A 16,999-nucleotide genomic window follows, 5' to 3' on the forward strand; every position below is an offset into this window, starting at 1 on the left:
AGAATTGGCTCTGCAAATAGGATCAAGAGATTAAGACAACAGTGCTGCCAACAGTGGCAGACTCCAGGTACTTGATCTTATGATGCAACTAAGGCACACAGCACTACGTGCATGCCTTACAGTCATGGTGAATTTAAAACACTATGGGGCATATAGCAAAGACAGTACTATCATGTGACAACTTATCACTCTAACAAAACTATAAATGGGGAATCTCTCTTCTTGGATTATCTAAGGTGTATTGTGCACTACCTCTACTATAGCTCTCAATTCCAGTGCAAACCAGTGCATCACAATGTCTCAGTTAAAAGTAGTTTTTTGGCTCCTTTTTGATAGCACCCAATCTCTTTGACGATGCGTCACATTAATGTAGTCCTGTTGTGGAAAGTACACTTAACCTGAGACAAAGTACTAAACAGACTACTTGAAATTTTATGTGTAAGGATGTTTCAAGTGTCCAATCAAAGAGCTCCACAACTGAGAATCAACAGATCAATGCCTTTACCTAGTTCATAAGATTCATGACTATTAAATATGTTGAAAAATAAATACACATACACTGCTGGCTGCAATGAGCACATCTTTATTTATTACATCAACTAGGGTCCTAGCATAACGGGGGCATCCAGGACAAGCCTTATCAATGGCTCACAGGGAATCAATCCCCACATACTTCTAGCGAGGGACACCATGGTCATCGAAATAGCCATGATACACAATAGCATAACAGGTAACATTCATTCAGGGGACTGAACATTCTATTACCTACAACTAACTCTAGTAGCCCGCAATCGCTCTGAAAGCACAAAGGACACTACTCTGTTCAGGTCACATCACATAGATGGGTGCATCTTCACACTTTCAAGTAGGTTCTTTAAGTCACCCCACTTCATGTAGAAGGATTTGGGGTAGTTCTGCATCCTTTCATAGGAAGGGAAGGACATGTTCTTGTGAGCCGGTATGCAAGGCCAACTTGCTTGTGTTTCAGTACGACTCCATGGAAGAGTTAGGCCGGGATCTGTGGCTGCAAACTGAGGCTTGGTACTAGACACAGCCATGGATATGTGTGAAGTCTGCGACAGATGCTGACCCCTGCATAAGGAGCAAGGTCGGCCTCTGCTCAATCTCACCCATCGGAATTGATACCCATCTTAGCAGCGACTGCTCACATACTTCCTGTTTCAGTTATGTTCCGTTGATATGGGTTCCAACTGACTCACCCACACCGCCAGTACTGGCCTCAAGGTGGAGAGATGTACAGGAGGCCCTTGCGCAATCTGCCAAAGGTGGATCGAATCAAAGTTGTGAAAGTCACTGGGGGTCTTATGGTTACGTCTTCCTCCTTGGGGGTCTTAACCCATGCCAGAACACGAGAATACAGCTTATCCTTCCGTGAAGAGTTCTACCTTAAAGTTCAACACTGAACTGCACTCCTCAGATTCTCTCAAACTGACTAAAAAACTCCACACAGTTGCACAACTTTTTTTTTTATATCTTCCTCACACGGCAAATCCCTTATAGGGGAATATCCAATCAGTCGCCTGGGAGTACTGTCCTCACATCAAGACCTAGCCCATGCACTCCGTCTGCATCCCCTCCTGGTCACTCAAGAATGGGGAGAAGCCCCTCCCTCCCAGATGTAGGAATCTCCCTCAATCCCAGGCACACTAGCTGGGGTATCCTTGGCAGCCTACCCAGAGCGTCGCACTGCCACGCACAAGCATGAGCTCTGGTTTGTAAACACTCACTCACTTGTATGCAAGATGTCTTCGCTAATGAAAGACAGAACTGAGCGAGTATTGGAAGCCTGACAGCAGGGCTGTATCGACAAGATAATGCAGAAGAAAGTGTACCAAACAGGATGAGGGGCGGTGAGGTCAATTACAATTAAAGTACTTTTCTTGAATGCTTAAGGGTTACAGTATGCTGAGAAAGAGAGAGAGATATTATGCACTTTTCACTGGGCACGATTGTTACGATTATTCAAATAAAATTAAGATAACCATTGTGCTTTTTTATACACAGTCATGCAGTGTGATGGCAAAGAGGGAAAGAGAACAGCAATAGAGCGTTGATAGTTTAATCCTCCAAGAGCCTTGCAGGTCACACAGGAGGTGTGTGCAGTACAGTTAAGCCGGATGTCAGGGAGTGGCCATGTTGGCTCCTAGTCACGACCAAAGCTCACGTAAAACAAAGCATGAGCAATGCCTCGTGGCACCAAAGCAATCACTCAGTTATGCTTACACGTGGACATCTGCTTGTGCTGTTCAGTTCCCAGCCTGAAGCGAGATTGAAGTGCCCTGACCTGCCCCTGATGGGCAGATCTGCTAGATCCTGGATTACTGCTTATGGTCCCCTTATATAGGGGAGATTACGCGCTATTCAATAACCCACCTGAAGCCAGGCTCGTCGTCAGAAGAGTAAATGTCTAAATGAAAGTAGATTACTAATACTGTCTTTTTTAACTTCAAGGGTATTCCTTCGATGTTACTGTTAATACCGTTACTTTTTTCGCTTTACTTTTTTAACACTCTCCTGCTCCAACTGTTCATGTTCTCCTTGGCCCATTTTATTTGTTTTTGTCTATTTTACCCTCTCTTCTGTTATCTGAGGGTGGGGCGGTGCAACACGTACAGAGCTTCTTAATGTTTTAGTTTTTTTTTCCCCCCTTTTTAGGGTCGAGCCTGCGTCGCTTGCTCATGCATTTCGCTTGCGAGACGCTTTAGGAGTTAGAAAAGGGCTCGGAGCCCCGTCCACTTCACGTCAGTGTCTTTCATTGGTTTGTGGGCTTGCCTGTTAAAATCTGCTTGCTTTCATTAGTGGAAGGCACGCATACGTCATGAGCCCTTTCTGGGGGTTAGCCCTCCTCGAGCGCAGCGACCAAGTACTGAAAACATGCGAGGCTCGCTGTTTCCCGTCAGGTTTGTGGACTACTTTTTATCTTTTGTTCGCAGCACGATCTCGCATGGCAGAAGTCGAGCACTTTGCATAATATCGACCCTGTTACATAGTTAATTGCACTTTTGCCGGTTACGTACATAATTGCTGTTTGCTGATAGGTTTCATTACGAGTGAACTGTAGCAGCGCGATTGCGCTGTTTTTTTCTTTAAATGTGGCAAGAAAAATCCGGTTGGGAGTTTACAACTGCTAATAGCTGTAACTCGGACAAATGCAAGACCCTAGTGCATTGCAAATGCTTGTTTGTCTTGTGCCCCCTCTTAGTGTTTGTATTGCTTTCGTTTCTTTTATCCTCCCAAAACAGCCAAACACCCATTTCCCTTGTTCGTTTTCTTCGCTTTTATCCCCGGTTGTCTTGTTTTCCTTATTGCTACACAATCTAAACGATTTTCGAAGTCAAAATTTTCACTATTATGAAAAAAGATTTCGAGACGTGAGCTTTATATGCAAGAAGTAGAAATGCCAAGGTTTTGCGGGTGAAGGGCCTCAAATGTCACGCTTTAGTATTTGCAGTGTCACTTGGGGTATTCACAGTCCAGGCTTCTTTAAACAGAGTGGATTGAAGAAGGCTCCAGGTTCTAGAGACTGACATGTGATTGTTCATCACACAAAAAAAAAAATGTTGACGTACAACACAACTTTGATCTTTACGTACATATACAAGAACCAATCGTGCTACGAAGCAACTGAGCACTGGACAATGAAGGTAATACAGGAGTGGAAGGAGGAAGAAGAGGGGACGGCTGAGGGGGATGCAGTAAGGGGTGGAAGCTGTACAATCCAGGAGGTGGGCTTTACAGAGAGGATGGCCCGTGGAAGTACTGGGAAGGAAGAGGAGTGGTCAGGCTGGATGTGGGGCAAAATATAGTATGCGCAAGGGGGCACTGGGTGGACCCTTCAAGGGATGTTAGAAATTAATTGGCTGCACTGTACCCGCTTTAGGGAGAAGGCGTGTAAAGAAGAAAAAAATAATTTGATGGGAGTTCACAGCGGTGGGGGTGAGAAGCCTTGTTGGGGAGTCCTATTACTGGTATATATACACACACAACACAAAGGATGGCAGGTAGGTCTTAGAAGAGGACTAGTCTACAGGTCAAAATAATTAAATAGCCATTGTATATGCAGAAATGTTTCCGACTTATGTTTGGATAGTAAAATACACATCTCCTCACACGTTTTAGATGCAAAATAGTGCCAGAGAGCAAAAGAGGAGGGCTGAGGAAAGCTGTAAATAGTCCTGTCAGTCATTTCTGTGAGATAGCAGAACGGCTAGCTGTGTGCCCAAGTCTATCAAGAATTGCATCCTGCCTCTCTACTAGCCGATAGAGAAGGAAACAGCTGTAGGTCTATCCAGAAAGACCTGAATAAAGCCAGACCCACTGTATAAACGCCCAACTGCTTGCAGTCAGTTAACCTAGACTCACAATGTTAAAGGTGCATAGTGGAATGTCTAACTTCATGCAGTGTGGACATTCCAAGCTGCCATTTTACCCGTTTAGGTAGAACAGAGACTGAACCGAATAGAGACTCTTGGAATGTGGCCCATATGTCATCAGTTTGAAAGGCTCAGCATCCTGAGCTGAGCATGTAAATCTAAAGGGACTGATGATAAAAGGTAAAGTGGAATTCCCCAGGTACTGTGCAGATTTAATCTCAGGATGTAACTTTCCACCTAGTTCTAGAGATGCACCGCAGTATGCAATGAATGGGAGGGAATGACATGCCTTGCAACGTGGCATCAACCAAACTCTTGATTTAGCACTGTAACTTTGGAGTTGAGGTTTACATCTTCTATGGTCACAAACACATCTTAATAGTGTGCTTCAGAAATTACCAAGTTTATAAAAAATATCATTTTAAATGAGACGCGTGCAGATCAATGAAGACAAAATTCACATGTGCAGCACACTTATTTGAGGGAAAAGAGTGCCATAACAGAGCCACGACCTGGATAAAGGGATGATTTCATATGTCCCGATAAAAGACGATCTCCTTGTTACACATCAACAAATCAGACATAGCCTTAGGCATAATCACCCGCCACATGGCACCAAAGCCAATTAGGTCGTTCATTTTTGCCACTTATACAGCGCATTCATATCATTATATATTCGTACTTTACACTACAACAGAAGAACATATATGAAAAACTGCATTAGGACAAAAAGCAAATAACACAGCGCTAAAGTCACAAGTTAAGTGTTGCCACTCCACGGCTTATTCATATCCTTCAGCCAATCTAAATATCAGAACCAGTTAAAGTCAATATACAATGCCCACATATACTTAACATGGATTTAAAGCCATATACTTGGCTAGTGACGCCTCCTATCAAGACAACCACCTTTGTTGCTTTCTAATCCCTCACAACCGTTATCTCAAGCGCTCCCATCCCCCATCACCTCCTTGGAGATCTCATCTAGTACAGCGATGTCCCTACTGCCTCCCCACCTCCCTCACCCACTGACCATAGTTAGTACTCCTACCCTGCCATGCCCTCGCCACACTTCAGTGTCCTGGATTTCCCCATTTGCGTGTACTGCAATCTGTCTTAGGTGCAGTACCCTGTTCCTTTACTGCTAGATGTACAATCACGATAATAGTCCACACAATAGACAACTGTGCAAACCTGCAGAAAGAAAAACGGCAGTGTTCTTTCCTACACACATGTATACACATAAGGCAAGACACAGATTCAAGACATGGTCTTGACGGCCATCATATACATGCGAGCCATCTTCAAGAAATAGCCCACACTGTCTTACAACATTGTCAGACCTATAAACGTATTTATTTGAAGGGGTTTTATAAAGCACAAACAAGACCGATAAAGTATTGGAGCACTGTAGAAATAGGGGGTGGACAGGTTTCACAATCCTAAAATTGGAAGGTACATACCAATACTTGAAAGCTATGTAATTCAGTGGGTAGTTGTAGGAAGACCTACTCCCGGCATAAAATTGAGTAGACCAGTACAGTTCTTAGGGCCAGATGTAGGTAGGTCTGAGATTGCGACTCCGAAATTGCGAGTCTGTCCAACTCGCAATTTCCGAGTCGCAATCTCGGATGCAGAACGGTGTCTCAGACACCGTCTGCGACTCGCTATGAGGTCGCAAAAACCCACCTCATCAATATTCATGAGGTGGGTCGCATTTTGCGACCCCATAGCATTCACAAAGGGGAAGGGGTCCCATGAGGACCCCTTCCCTTTTGCGAATGAGTTACCACCAGAGTGACAATGGTGGTAACTGCGAGTTGCTTTGCGACCGCATTCGCGGTTACAAAGCAACTCTGAATGGCGATGCGGTCGCAAATAGGAAGGGAACACCCCTTCCTATTTGCGAGTCGCATTCCCAAATTGCGAGTCAGTAGCGACTCGCAATTTGGGAATGAGCATCGTGTTAGGCCGTTTGCATGGCGCAAACTGCAATTTTTGCAGTTTGCGACATGCAAACGTCTTGCTACATCTGGCCCCAAGTGCTTTCTGAATGTTTGAAAGCTGGAAAGAATTCTGATCGCCGGTGGGATGGAAGTCCCAATAATGATGCATTCCCTGAAAAGGATTCTTTGTCATTTCTTTCCTGAAAGCTTGATGTTCTAGTACCAAAGAGGCAGCATTTCTCAGAGCAAATTGGCTGCCTGAGATGATCCATTTTTTTTGGTTGAAGAGGCTAAGATTTTCAGTGTGGATCACCTTATATGTAATATATGCATGACTGTATTGGCACTAATCAGTAGTCACAGTTCTGAGAAGTCGATTGACGGGTAATGTGCTTGTATGTTCTTGACCTGTGACGAGCCTGGCCACTGTGTGGAGAGTTGGTTTAAGAGGTGCCATGTGAATTCTGGAAATACCACAGAAAAAGGAATTGCCATATACAAGTAAACTAGTTTATCACTGCGATTAAGTGCTCAACGCCTCCTATTAGTTTTAGTTGCTGCTGTGCCCCCATCGGCGAACAAACATAACTCATATGTACCCTTGGCAACCACTATCCAATATCGCTAACAATACCAAACATGAACTAACAATGTCCACCAAGCAATCTGACTTCAATCAAGAAGAATCCCATACCCGAAAGGGCACACAGATTCAAAAAGTGCTGCAGGACTTACAATGGAAGAAACATAGCATACAAAAGCAGGTTCAACAACAAAACATATAAACGGTTGTAGCTGTGAAGAGCACATGGTCTCAGCTCGCATTGCTGAACTTGGAACTGAGTCAAACCTTGTGCGCCTCCGGCTTGCAATGATTCAGAGTTCTTTGCCATGTCTACCCAATCGCAAAGCAGGGCTACCTAACTATGTACAATTACAAGATATGCAATAGAATAGTTTTCCATCCATTCCACTGTGGATCCCAGTCAATACCGATCACTCCAGGTAACTATGAACTCTACGCACAATGCATTTAAAGAAGTTATGACAAATTATGAGACCTGGCTCATTAAAATGAGCCTATCTACACAGTAGTTGCTTCAAAGGGTTTGAGCTCTGATGGATTGTATTATTGTACTGTACCTTAGCATCCCTGCTCCAAAGTACTCAAGTACGAATTAAGTACTCGCCTTGTACTTATCTGGAAAAAACAAACTGAGGAAAAAAGGAGCTTCTGCCTGTAGACATTTAGCACCTTTGATAGTGGGATATGTGTTCCAGGGACCAACATTAGGCTAGAAAGAGAGTTGAAGTAGTTACAAGCAAAAGCTTGCCAGAATGGTGCACAATCCAAAGAGTAGTAAGTCAAATTCTGATAAACCAATACAAAAGATTCTCTTAGAAAATACTTACACTTTATCAGACAGTCCAGTATAAAGCACCCTGGAGGGACCCTGGCTTTTGTCGACAAACTGGGACTTGCACTACAGCAGACATTGACATGAACCTGCGGCGGAGTGTGTGCAGCTACGGACGCACCTTGGCCCCCTCAAAGTCTTGTACAAATTTACTGGCATTTCATTTATTATAAAAAAATAAATAAATCACCGTCTTCTTCCCATCTATAGACCTGATTCCACGAGGCCGCATTTTATGTTGGGGTCATCTAGTCCTGTGGGCCATATACATCATGTACCTTTGCGGAGGAGAAAACGCCTGGCGCGTTTCCAAAGCACTCAATTTACTACACAGTAAAGGGACCCTCATCTGCCTCAGCAGATTACCCAAAAAACGTTCTACAAGCACAGGCAAGCCTCAATACACCATCTATGACCCGGGCCCTAAAAAACGAACCTTGAGAATGGCTATTCATAAATGGGATGATGTACTTTGAGTCTCAGAAAGAAGAAGCCATTTGCTAGTCATTGAAGGAACGCTGCAAAACATAGCTATGACCCTTGGATGAAAAATAGGAGTGCTGAGTTAGGGACCTGGACGGATAACTACTGCTCTAACCGCATTAGCTGATTCTGGGTGACGTTTTGCTGTTAACCAACGTGAAGATGCTAATTGGATTTAAGGATATACTCGGCTCTGAAAGTAGATGTGTGTCGCAAGTGACAAGAATAGATCCGTGCTATTATCGGTGCGCTCAGCACAGTCACTGAGCACCGGACCCAAGGGACAAACAGAAGTGAGCATGCGCACTCTTGACCCTGGAGGGTGGGAGCTCCGAAAGAAAGGGTTCATGTGGTTAATGTAGGGTGTGCTTGCTCCTTTTCTTCTGCAGTCTCCGGGGGTGGGGGTTGGTTCTTTATTCCTTCTGCTTGCATAAAAAGTCAGTTTTCGCAGCTTCTTCAGAGAATCTTGGGATAAACGGATTCGTTTTTAAGAATATCGCTGCATATACGATTTGTTTGGTAAAATATTTTTACTAACAGCAAAACAACACTACACCCTTCGGAGCATCACGATTAAAAGCACGTCTGCAGAATATATAATATTGATATCAAACGCCCTAAGGTAGGGCAGAATTGTGCGGACAAAAGGGAGATACATCCGGTAGATGCACTGTTCATAGCTCTTGCGACTTTGTGAATTTGAACAAATTCCCCTTCCTTCTTTCTGGGAAGGAAGTCAGCTGTTGGTATAAGGATACCAAGCGCCCTTCTTGGGAAGACATCCACGCTACTGACCTGTGGCTAGCAGCTCTAGCGATGCTGCTTTTCCTCAGAGACAGCAAAACAGTCACAGTTGTGGTAATTTCAACAGCTGGTCAACAGGTCTTACCAAATTCGTTTGATTTCTTCACATTTAAAGATTACTCAGGTCGAAATCTCCTTGCAACTTCATGCACGTGGCACTGGTGCTGTCGCTTTCTATGCCTTGTATAGTCGCATATGAGGAAAATAAGGCAACAAGGCCCGATTACAAGTAAAAAATAATTATATGCTTAAATTCTAGGCGGCAGGGACTTCAGCACATAATGACTTCTATTACAAATGAAACCCTACGTAACGGAGAATAAGTGCGCGGGACTGGATGTGTGAAATTCTGCGTAAATCTCAAATTTAAAGTGTTTAACAGACATTTACCAATTGCTCTAAGCAGGTAAATGTTTTGGAGGCGATAAGAGGAGTATGTAGTACGGCTGAGAGAAGCATTACATACTTCCCTTACCTTGCTAAACGTTAGGGCGGGGCTGGGAACTGGGGAAGGGCTGCGTTGCAGCACTTTTTGGAACTGATTTTAAAAGCCAACATTTCTGGCCACTAAAATCAGGTTTCGTGTTCCCACACCTGGGAGATATAAATGGGTGAACACCAGTCCACTTATAACTGTGTGGACCAGAATTCCACAAAGTATTCGCTCCACACAACTTGTAACAGGGGTCTTGAAGATTAAGTAACTTTCTCATGTTTGACCCCACTGAACTTGGGATTCTCTTCCAAAAAGACGCCAAGGGTTCATATAACTGCACCTTCTCTCCTGATGGCTGGATCTAGTTATTTCATATATTCTGGTAGGGTGCATCTTGAAATTAGAGAGTTAAAAACAAAGAGCAAAAAGTATTTTGAAGGAAATATGTCCTTCCTTCATAGCATATGTGACAGACAACGGGATATGGGAATAAACAAGATGTACACCTGAAGTTCCCAAAATAAAAAGTACAAAACAGAAGTAGGGAAGCCACCAGGAATAAGGAAGGCACTGAAGTAAACAAAGGCGCACCCACCAAGCACAGGAGGGGCAACTTTATGCTTGAGTAATCGTGAAAGCATCCTGGGTCAGGAGTGGCAACACTTACAAATGCTGGTGTCATGCAACCCCTTAATATGCTATAAAGTGAGCATCAGCAGAAAAAGGTATAAGCAGGGGTGTGGAATTCAATAAAATGTCAACTTGTCCATGGGACAGGTTGCTTCTTAAATCTACTTGTCCTGTAAAAAAAATCTACTTGTCCCTTTGGTGCCAGGTAGTGCGGCAACAAATTATGGCAGCACTCTCATTACGTAAGAGCTCTGATAATAGCCTCTCTGATCATGCTTAGGCTAATTCTATAGTAGAGCTTGAATACTTGCAATTTCAATCCCTACTAGAGCAATTTCCTTATTATGCTACCTACCCGAAGATCTACGTACAGGGGCTGGAGAAAGCAGTAAGCAATAGTTCCAGGGCCGGAATGTGCACACCCACTAACTTGCATGTTTTAAGGATGTTCACTAGCCCTTCTCTAATCTTTTCAATAAACCAAGAAAGGTTAGAAATTTACTCCCGACAATGGCAGAAGTAGAAGTTCTTCCAGGATCGGGAAAAAAGTGGTTAGAGTCAATGCAAACTTGTAAACGCTCAATAGATTTTCGCATGAGCAAATATACACATGCAAATGTTTTCTAGGAGTACGATTTCCTGGTCTACTTCCGTACGTTTTTGTGAATTCATGAAAGCCACTAATTCAAAGACATATAGCATGGGTGCACTTTTGTGACTTTTTAAGAATTGGGTCCCTATTTAGGTCTGTTGTTAACCAAGACATTTTGTTTGTATTAAAATTCTATTTCTCTCTCTGTCTGCTGGCTAGCTTTACTATGAGTGATCGCATTCTGCTGTTCTGCAAGGAGCATATAGGCACACAAAGTAGTATTTTTTCTGTGCAAGGAACTACTGTGGCAATCAGTGGTGTAACAAAACTGGAGAGGGCCCCTCTGCAAAGACCATGGAGCGGCTCCCCTCTCCAAACTCACTCAGGGCAGGTGCTGTGCTGGGGGGGGGGGGGGGGACCTTGACGGGTTCCCGCACTGCTGGGGCTGTGGGGCCTTTGTTACACCACTGGTGGCAATATGTGCTTTTTGAGACCCAAAATCTTCGCAGCTCGAACAACAATGAACTGTTACAAAAGTCATGTCAAAACAAGGCATGCATTGATGAAACCAAAAGACTTAGAACAAATGTTGAATCGGTTGGCTTTGCCAGTGCTTGTGTTTTTTTCCATGCTTCCCATAATCTTGTTGAAAATGGTTACATTGATTTTCCATTAGGAATATTTTTGGGGAAATACTAGCATGCATCAACACATTTTACTAAATGAAGCTTCAAAGAAATAGCACCTAATTTCATAGTAACTAAACATTTTTTTCCTACTTGCATTTTTTTCTGAACATTTTATTTTGAAAGCAAAGAATCATCACTATTGCTTACAAGCTTCTACAAACATTTGCATCTAATCAGAGAGTGTTCTGGGAGCATTATACTTTGCCTCATATTGTTAAACTTTTCAAATGTGTGTACCCTTTTTTTTTTGTTTTCTTTTTTTACACTGGAACCACTGTCAGTAGTGCAGTGTAACCTTAAAATGTTTATTTACAGCACTCCCCCTAATAATAAAGGCTAACCATAAATACAAGTGTAAACACCATTAACATATGGACAGTCCCTTCTCTGTAAGCTGGGATCCAAAGTGTTTGTGCTGCAGGGGGTTGGGCCTACTTGTCCCAAGGACAAAGTAAAACATGAAAATGTGTTGCCCTTGTCCCTAAACAATATGTCCCAGGCGTTGGGCAATAGGAATTCCACCTAAGGATGATCTAGTCCTACCGGCTTATTTATGCAAGCAACACAAGCTCTGAGAAAGACCCATTGGATCTGTGGTCCTGTTTTTTTTCTTTCCAGATCGAGAAGCATAGGCAGTATTTGAGAGTACTTGGTGCCATTTCTATGGACTGGTTGAAAGTAATGTATTTAGGTTTGAACATTATGTATATTACCCCCCTAAAGGACAACTTTAATTGATTCTCATTTAGAGGATGAATATTTTAGTTTTGTAATTCTAATAAGGGATTGACATACCCTTGCAAATTCAGATACTAAATGAATGACTTTCTGAAAGTTGAATATTAGGAGGTAGAGAAAAAAGGCTGACTATGTTTGATGTTTGTGTGCTCATGTAACTGAAACTTTATTAACGGTGTATTTGCAAAATATATATACACATCGGTGAAGACACTTTTTTTTTAATTAATTGTTCTAAGCGGATAACCTAGCATGATTATTGAAAATTATTAAATGCTGTTTTCACTGACAAGAAACACTAGCTGCACGATAGAGTCTGCGTGCTGCGATAACCAAAGAATTAGTTATTCTATGGTGAGTGAGGGGTTTCTCTATATTAATTTGTTTACAAAATAAAAAGTAGACATCTCTCAAAAACAGGCTTAGGTTATGACTGGGAAGAAAAAGAGGTTAGGGACAATAGGGAGTGATAGCTGCAGAGCTAAGAAGCGAGTGAATATCATAGGAAATCAGGATAGTAAGTAACAACAAACATGAGGGGCGGGGAAAAAAAATAAACGTTCTTTCCCCTGAGCTCCCAGCAAACACCCAAAAATAAAATCTCACAAGCTTAGTAAACTAGCCTTATGCAACCTGAAACCACTCATTCCTTATCTCAACCTCTTAGGTGATAAAGCAATGTAAAATGTAATGGAGAGGTTGGGAATTAACACGCTAAACCTTACTTTATTCCACAATATCCCCGTCTGTCATATTTTAGGCACAGCACACACTGTACTGTTCACATCAGAGTAAATTCCACCATCTAGAGTTTAGCACCATTTTAATATGAATTGCTCTGGTTAAACTTGAATAGATGGCATTTCTACCTCAGAGGAGACTTGAAAACGTGCATCTACAGTACCATTGGAGCACACACTGTAAATACTGGATCACACAAGCCAAGTTAAAGAAAACAATGAGCTACACCTGATAAACAATGTTAAACGCATTCATCACTAGTTCTGCTACGTAAACATATTTCTATGGCTTTCAGTACAGTGGCTATTACCTACACACGTAGGTTAATTTATGTTTTTGTTTACTACACTTTCTAGAAAGTAGGCCATAATAGTGAGAGGTGTTGTTCAACGGATGCCGGTTATACTGTATTGTCACTGAATAAGACAACAGCATGCTCTGTAAACGAAGGATAACCTCATTTTATTCCAAAACAATTTCTTGTGTGAACAAAGGATGATCAACTTGAATTCCAAAGGAGCATGTTCCATCTCTAAAGGGTGCTCAAACTTTATTTCAAGGCGTCCTATGACTAAAGGATACTCAACTTTTTTTCCAGTCTGTGTGCCCTAAATAAAATGTGCCTTCCTCTGCCTCCCAAACTCTGTTTCCAAAACAATGTGTTCCATTCAATGTAAGTGATCCATTCAATGTCTTCAACGACAGTTTTCTGTCGTTAACTTTTGACCTGTAAACTCACTATATTTATTTATAAGTTTTAGATACTGCTAACATTGTACTAAAAAGTCTTAAGAACCCATGGGCTGCACTTCCGAACACCAAAGCTGACCACAGCTAGTCAGTCTTTTGCCCACCGCATACCTCTTTGTTCCAATACCCTACAAATTATATAGCGTTATCTCACTGGATCCCAGTGTAATCCTGGTTTCCTTTTGTCCTCTCTTTTCGGCCTTCCTATCTTTGTCAAGGTTTGATGATGAAAAAGAAGTCCCGCTCACCAAAAATGAGCGCCGGGCACCCTAACTCAACAAATTAAGGACTGATTTCACGATGCGCTGTGTGTTAACTATGCCCCTTCAAAGCGCTGGAACTGGCAAGAAAACACGTTTAAGTATAATTAGTGCAACTGGGGTAAACTACGCCTACAATATCCAGAATGCATTGGGATGTCACACGCAGGCCTAGGGCTGGGAACAGTGGCCACCCAAAACAAGGTAGTCCCTGAATTAAACGTGCTTATTATCAGTTCAAAAGCGTCTTCACTTAAGTGCCCTCACATAATGTTCTCAAATTACGAGAAAAAAAAAACAGAAAATCAGCTATTATTCCACCAAAATATCACAATAAAGCAAATGAGCACAAACTAACACCGAAAGCCAGTGTGGAACCAACCGAGTCGTTTAGTGTAGTGGATATTCCTGGAATTAAAAGCGCGCAGCTACTTCTGAAAGACAATCTGTAATTAAAGGAAATTAAATTACACTCCAAGAACAGAGCTTCATCTAGCGTAAACGGACTAGAACACATTGAAGGAAAAAGGGTAACTTTAGGTGTTGCACTGGAGAAATACTTTTGCCTTGAAGGAGGTGGGCGTGGCTGGGATAATAGTGTGCAATCTGCAATGCCAAAGAATGATAAAGTGTGCATGATTTGTTTTAAATGATAACAGGGAGGTGTGTTTTGAAGCCAGGAGGTGCCCGGTGGTCTCTGCGGCATCCCTGCCCCTGCACACCTGGACCTCTGCAGTAGCACTCCCAGTGCCGCCCGCATCCCAACGAAGGTGGGAGGGCTGCTGCAAACCAAGAGATCAAGCTGCGGTCCGCTGCCTTTACCTGCTCTCTGCCGGCTGCTCGCTCCTCCGCTCCTCCTTTCCTTTTCACCGGCTGTGGTTTCCTGTCAGCGGCCAGCAGAAGCCTGCCATCCCTCTGCGGAGCAGGAGGCGGCGGTTCCGGCCGCTCACGATACTTTCCCTTCTTCATGTCTTCTGCCCGTCCCCTCCCTCTCGGTCTCCGCAGTGGTACGTCCCTCCGTACACTGTCCGAACGTTGGACGGGCGATCACACTGGGCGGGGGGAGCGCGTGTGCTCAGCCTCGCAGTCTGACGCCTCGCGCATGATTGCATCCGCCTCGGGAGGGTTATTGTGCGCCCGGAGGCGTCCTCCTTGTCTCCGTCAGCGCTGCTGCACAGTCCAGCCGGTGAAGCCTCCGCGGCATTGCGCGTCACCCGCCCGCTCCGTCCCTCACATACTCTAGCACAGTTTCTTCAGGTCTCCGCCCTCCTGTATTTTCTTCCCCTGCTTTTGGCAGACTGTTCTGTCAACTTGCACCGTGGCGGGGTGCGCATGCGCAGCGGAGTTGCCTGCGTATCCACGCGCTAGTGCTGCAGCTCGCGCTGCGCGATACAGAGCAGCACTGCGTGGCGTCACTTGGAAGTCTGCGTCACTGCTGCTACACTGGGAGCTGTCTAGTGAAACTGGGCCATTTTAAGAATTTGGTGGCCCTGGGTCAAATGTATTTGGGGGCCACTGTTCTGAACACATTTGAATTTATCATTCAGTTTCAGTTCTTTCATGCCCTTTTTGGCCAGATCACTGAGTGTGCACTGACACACTTGTCCAAATTCTTAATGTGTTTAATTTTAATATTTCAAGATTCTAACACCACAGCAGCTAATCTAATATTACTGCAAATCAACTCTGAGAACCTCCCCCCCCCAATTTCTCATATTTTAGGTCCTGTTTTGACCTAAATGAAACCTTTTTATGGATGTTGCAGGAAACAAACACATTGATCTGCAAAACGTCTGTAATAGATTCTCACGCATCACTTACATTAAAAATAAATTAAAGGAAAACGGTATTTAAAATTTGTTTAAGAACTGTTTAACTTCATCAGAGCAAGACTCTGCAGAACAGAGTCGGCTCTAGGAGGGGGTCCCCTGAAAGGCTGGGGCCCTGGGTCAGAGCCCACTTTGCCCATGCCTTAACTCCTTGGATGCCCCGGGCGAGCTGGTCTCGTCCAGGCACATGATTGCTGTGTGCCTGGGATGAGACCAACTCATCCTGCACCCGGCCCACATCCCCCAGTCGGGGATGGAAGGGGATTCGCTTCCAGTTCCAACCCTGACCCCCTCGTGACATCTGATGACGTAAGCACCCAAATCGCACGCTGACCTCATTAGAGGTCACCTCGGATCGTGCTGGAAGCATGCTTCCAGCGCGATCCCAGAAGATAAATGGTTTTGTATTTCTCTTCCGACCAGGAGGTGGGGCAGGCAAGACATGAAAGGAAAGGAAAGACCTTTCTAGTGCCCCCTAGACACCAGTTTTTTTTTTTTTTGTACATTTCAATAAGGGGAGCGGCTCCTTGGGCAAGGGCCGCTTCCCAGGGGGCCAAATTATTTTTAGGCCATTTCTGCCTCCCCTGGGGGCAGATCGGCCTAATATAATTAGGCTGATAACCACTAGACACCAGGGATAATTTTTTTTTTTCATTTGTATTTTTTTATGTGTGAGGAGCGACCTCTTAGGCAAGGGTCGCTCCCGGGCGAACAAATTATTTTTAGGCCATTTCTGCCCCCCTGGGGGCAGAAGCCACTAGACACCAGGGATTTGTTTTATTATCATACTTGCGCATAAGGGGAGCGGCCCCTTAGGCAAGGACCGCTCCCCAGGGGGGGCAAATTATTTTTAGGCCATTTCCGCCCCCTCCCCCGCCCGGGGGCAGAAAACCCCTACACACCAGAGAATTTTTTTTTTTGTTTATTTATTTATTTTTATATTTGGGGAGCAACCCCTTAGGCAAAGGTCGCTCCCCATGGGGCCAAATTACTTTTAGGCCATTTCTGCCCCTCCTGGGGGCAGATCGGCCTAATATAATTAGGCCGATCGAAACCACTAGACACCAGGGATTTTTTTTTATACTTACGCATAAGGGGAGCGGCCCTTGGGCAAGGGACGCTCCCTGGGGGGGGGGGCAAAATATTTTTAGGCCTTTTCTGCCCCCGTTGGAGGCAGATGGGCCTAATATAATTAGGCTGATCTGCCCCCAGGAGGGGCAGAAACCTCTAGACACCAGGGATATATATATATATATTTTTATATACTTTATGGTTTTATGTATGGGGAG

At 43.9% G+C, this 16,999-nt stretch overlaps 1 protein-coding gene across 2 annotated transcripts in view; it reads right to left on the bottom strand.

The window, feature by feature from the left end:
* Positions 1-15,300, bottom strand: part of MAST2 (microtubule associated serine/threonine kinase 2) — a 1,054,635-nt gene extending 1,039,335 nt beyond the window's left edge. The window contains exon 1 of one of the 2 annotated variants that reach the window (XM_069232766.1): positions 14,704-15,300. In XM_069232766.1, coding sequence (XP_069088867.1) covers positions 14,704-14,850 — 147 coding nt within the window. In that variant the 5' untranslated portion in view covers positions 14,851-15,300. The remainder of the gene's footprint in view (positions 1-14,703) is intronic. The other variant, XM_069232767.1, reaches the window with a different exon arrangement.
* Between the last annotated feature and the right edge of the window lie 1,699 nt (positions 15,301-16,999).

The sequence above is a fragment of the Pleurodeles waltl genome, chromosome 4_2, assembly GCF_031143425.1.
Source record: "Pleurodeles waltl isolate 20211129_DDA chromosome 4_2, aPleWal1.hap1.20221129, whole genome shotgun sequence".
Taxonomy (NCBI): domain Eukaryota; kingdom Metazoa; phylum Chordata; class Amphibia; order Caudata; family Salamandridae; genus Pleurodeles; species Pleurodeles waltl.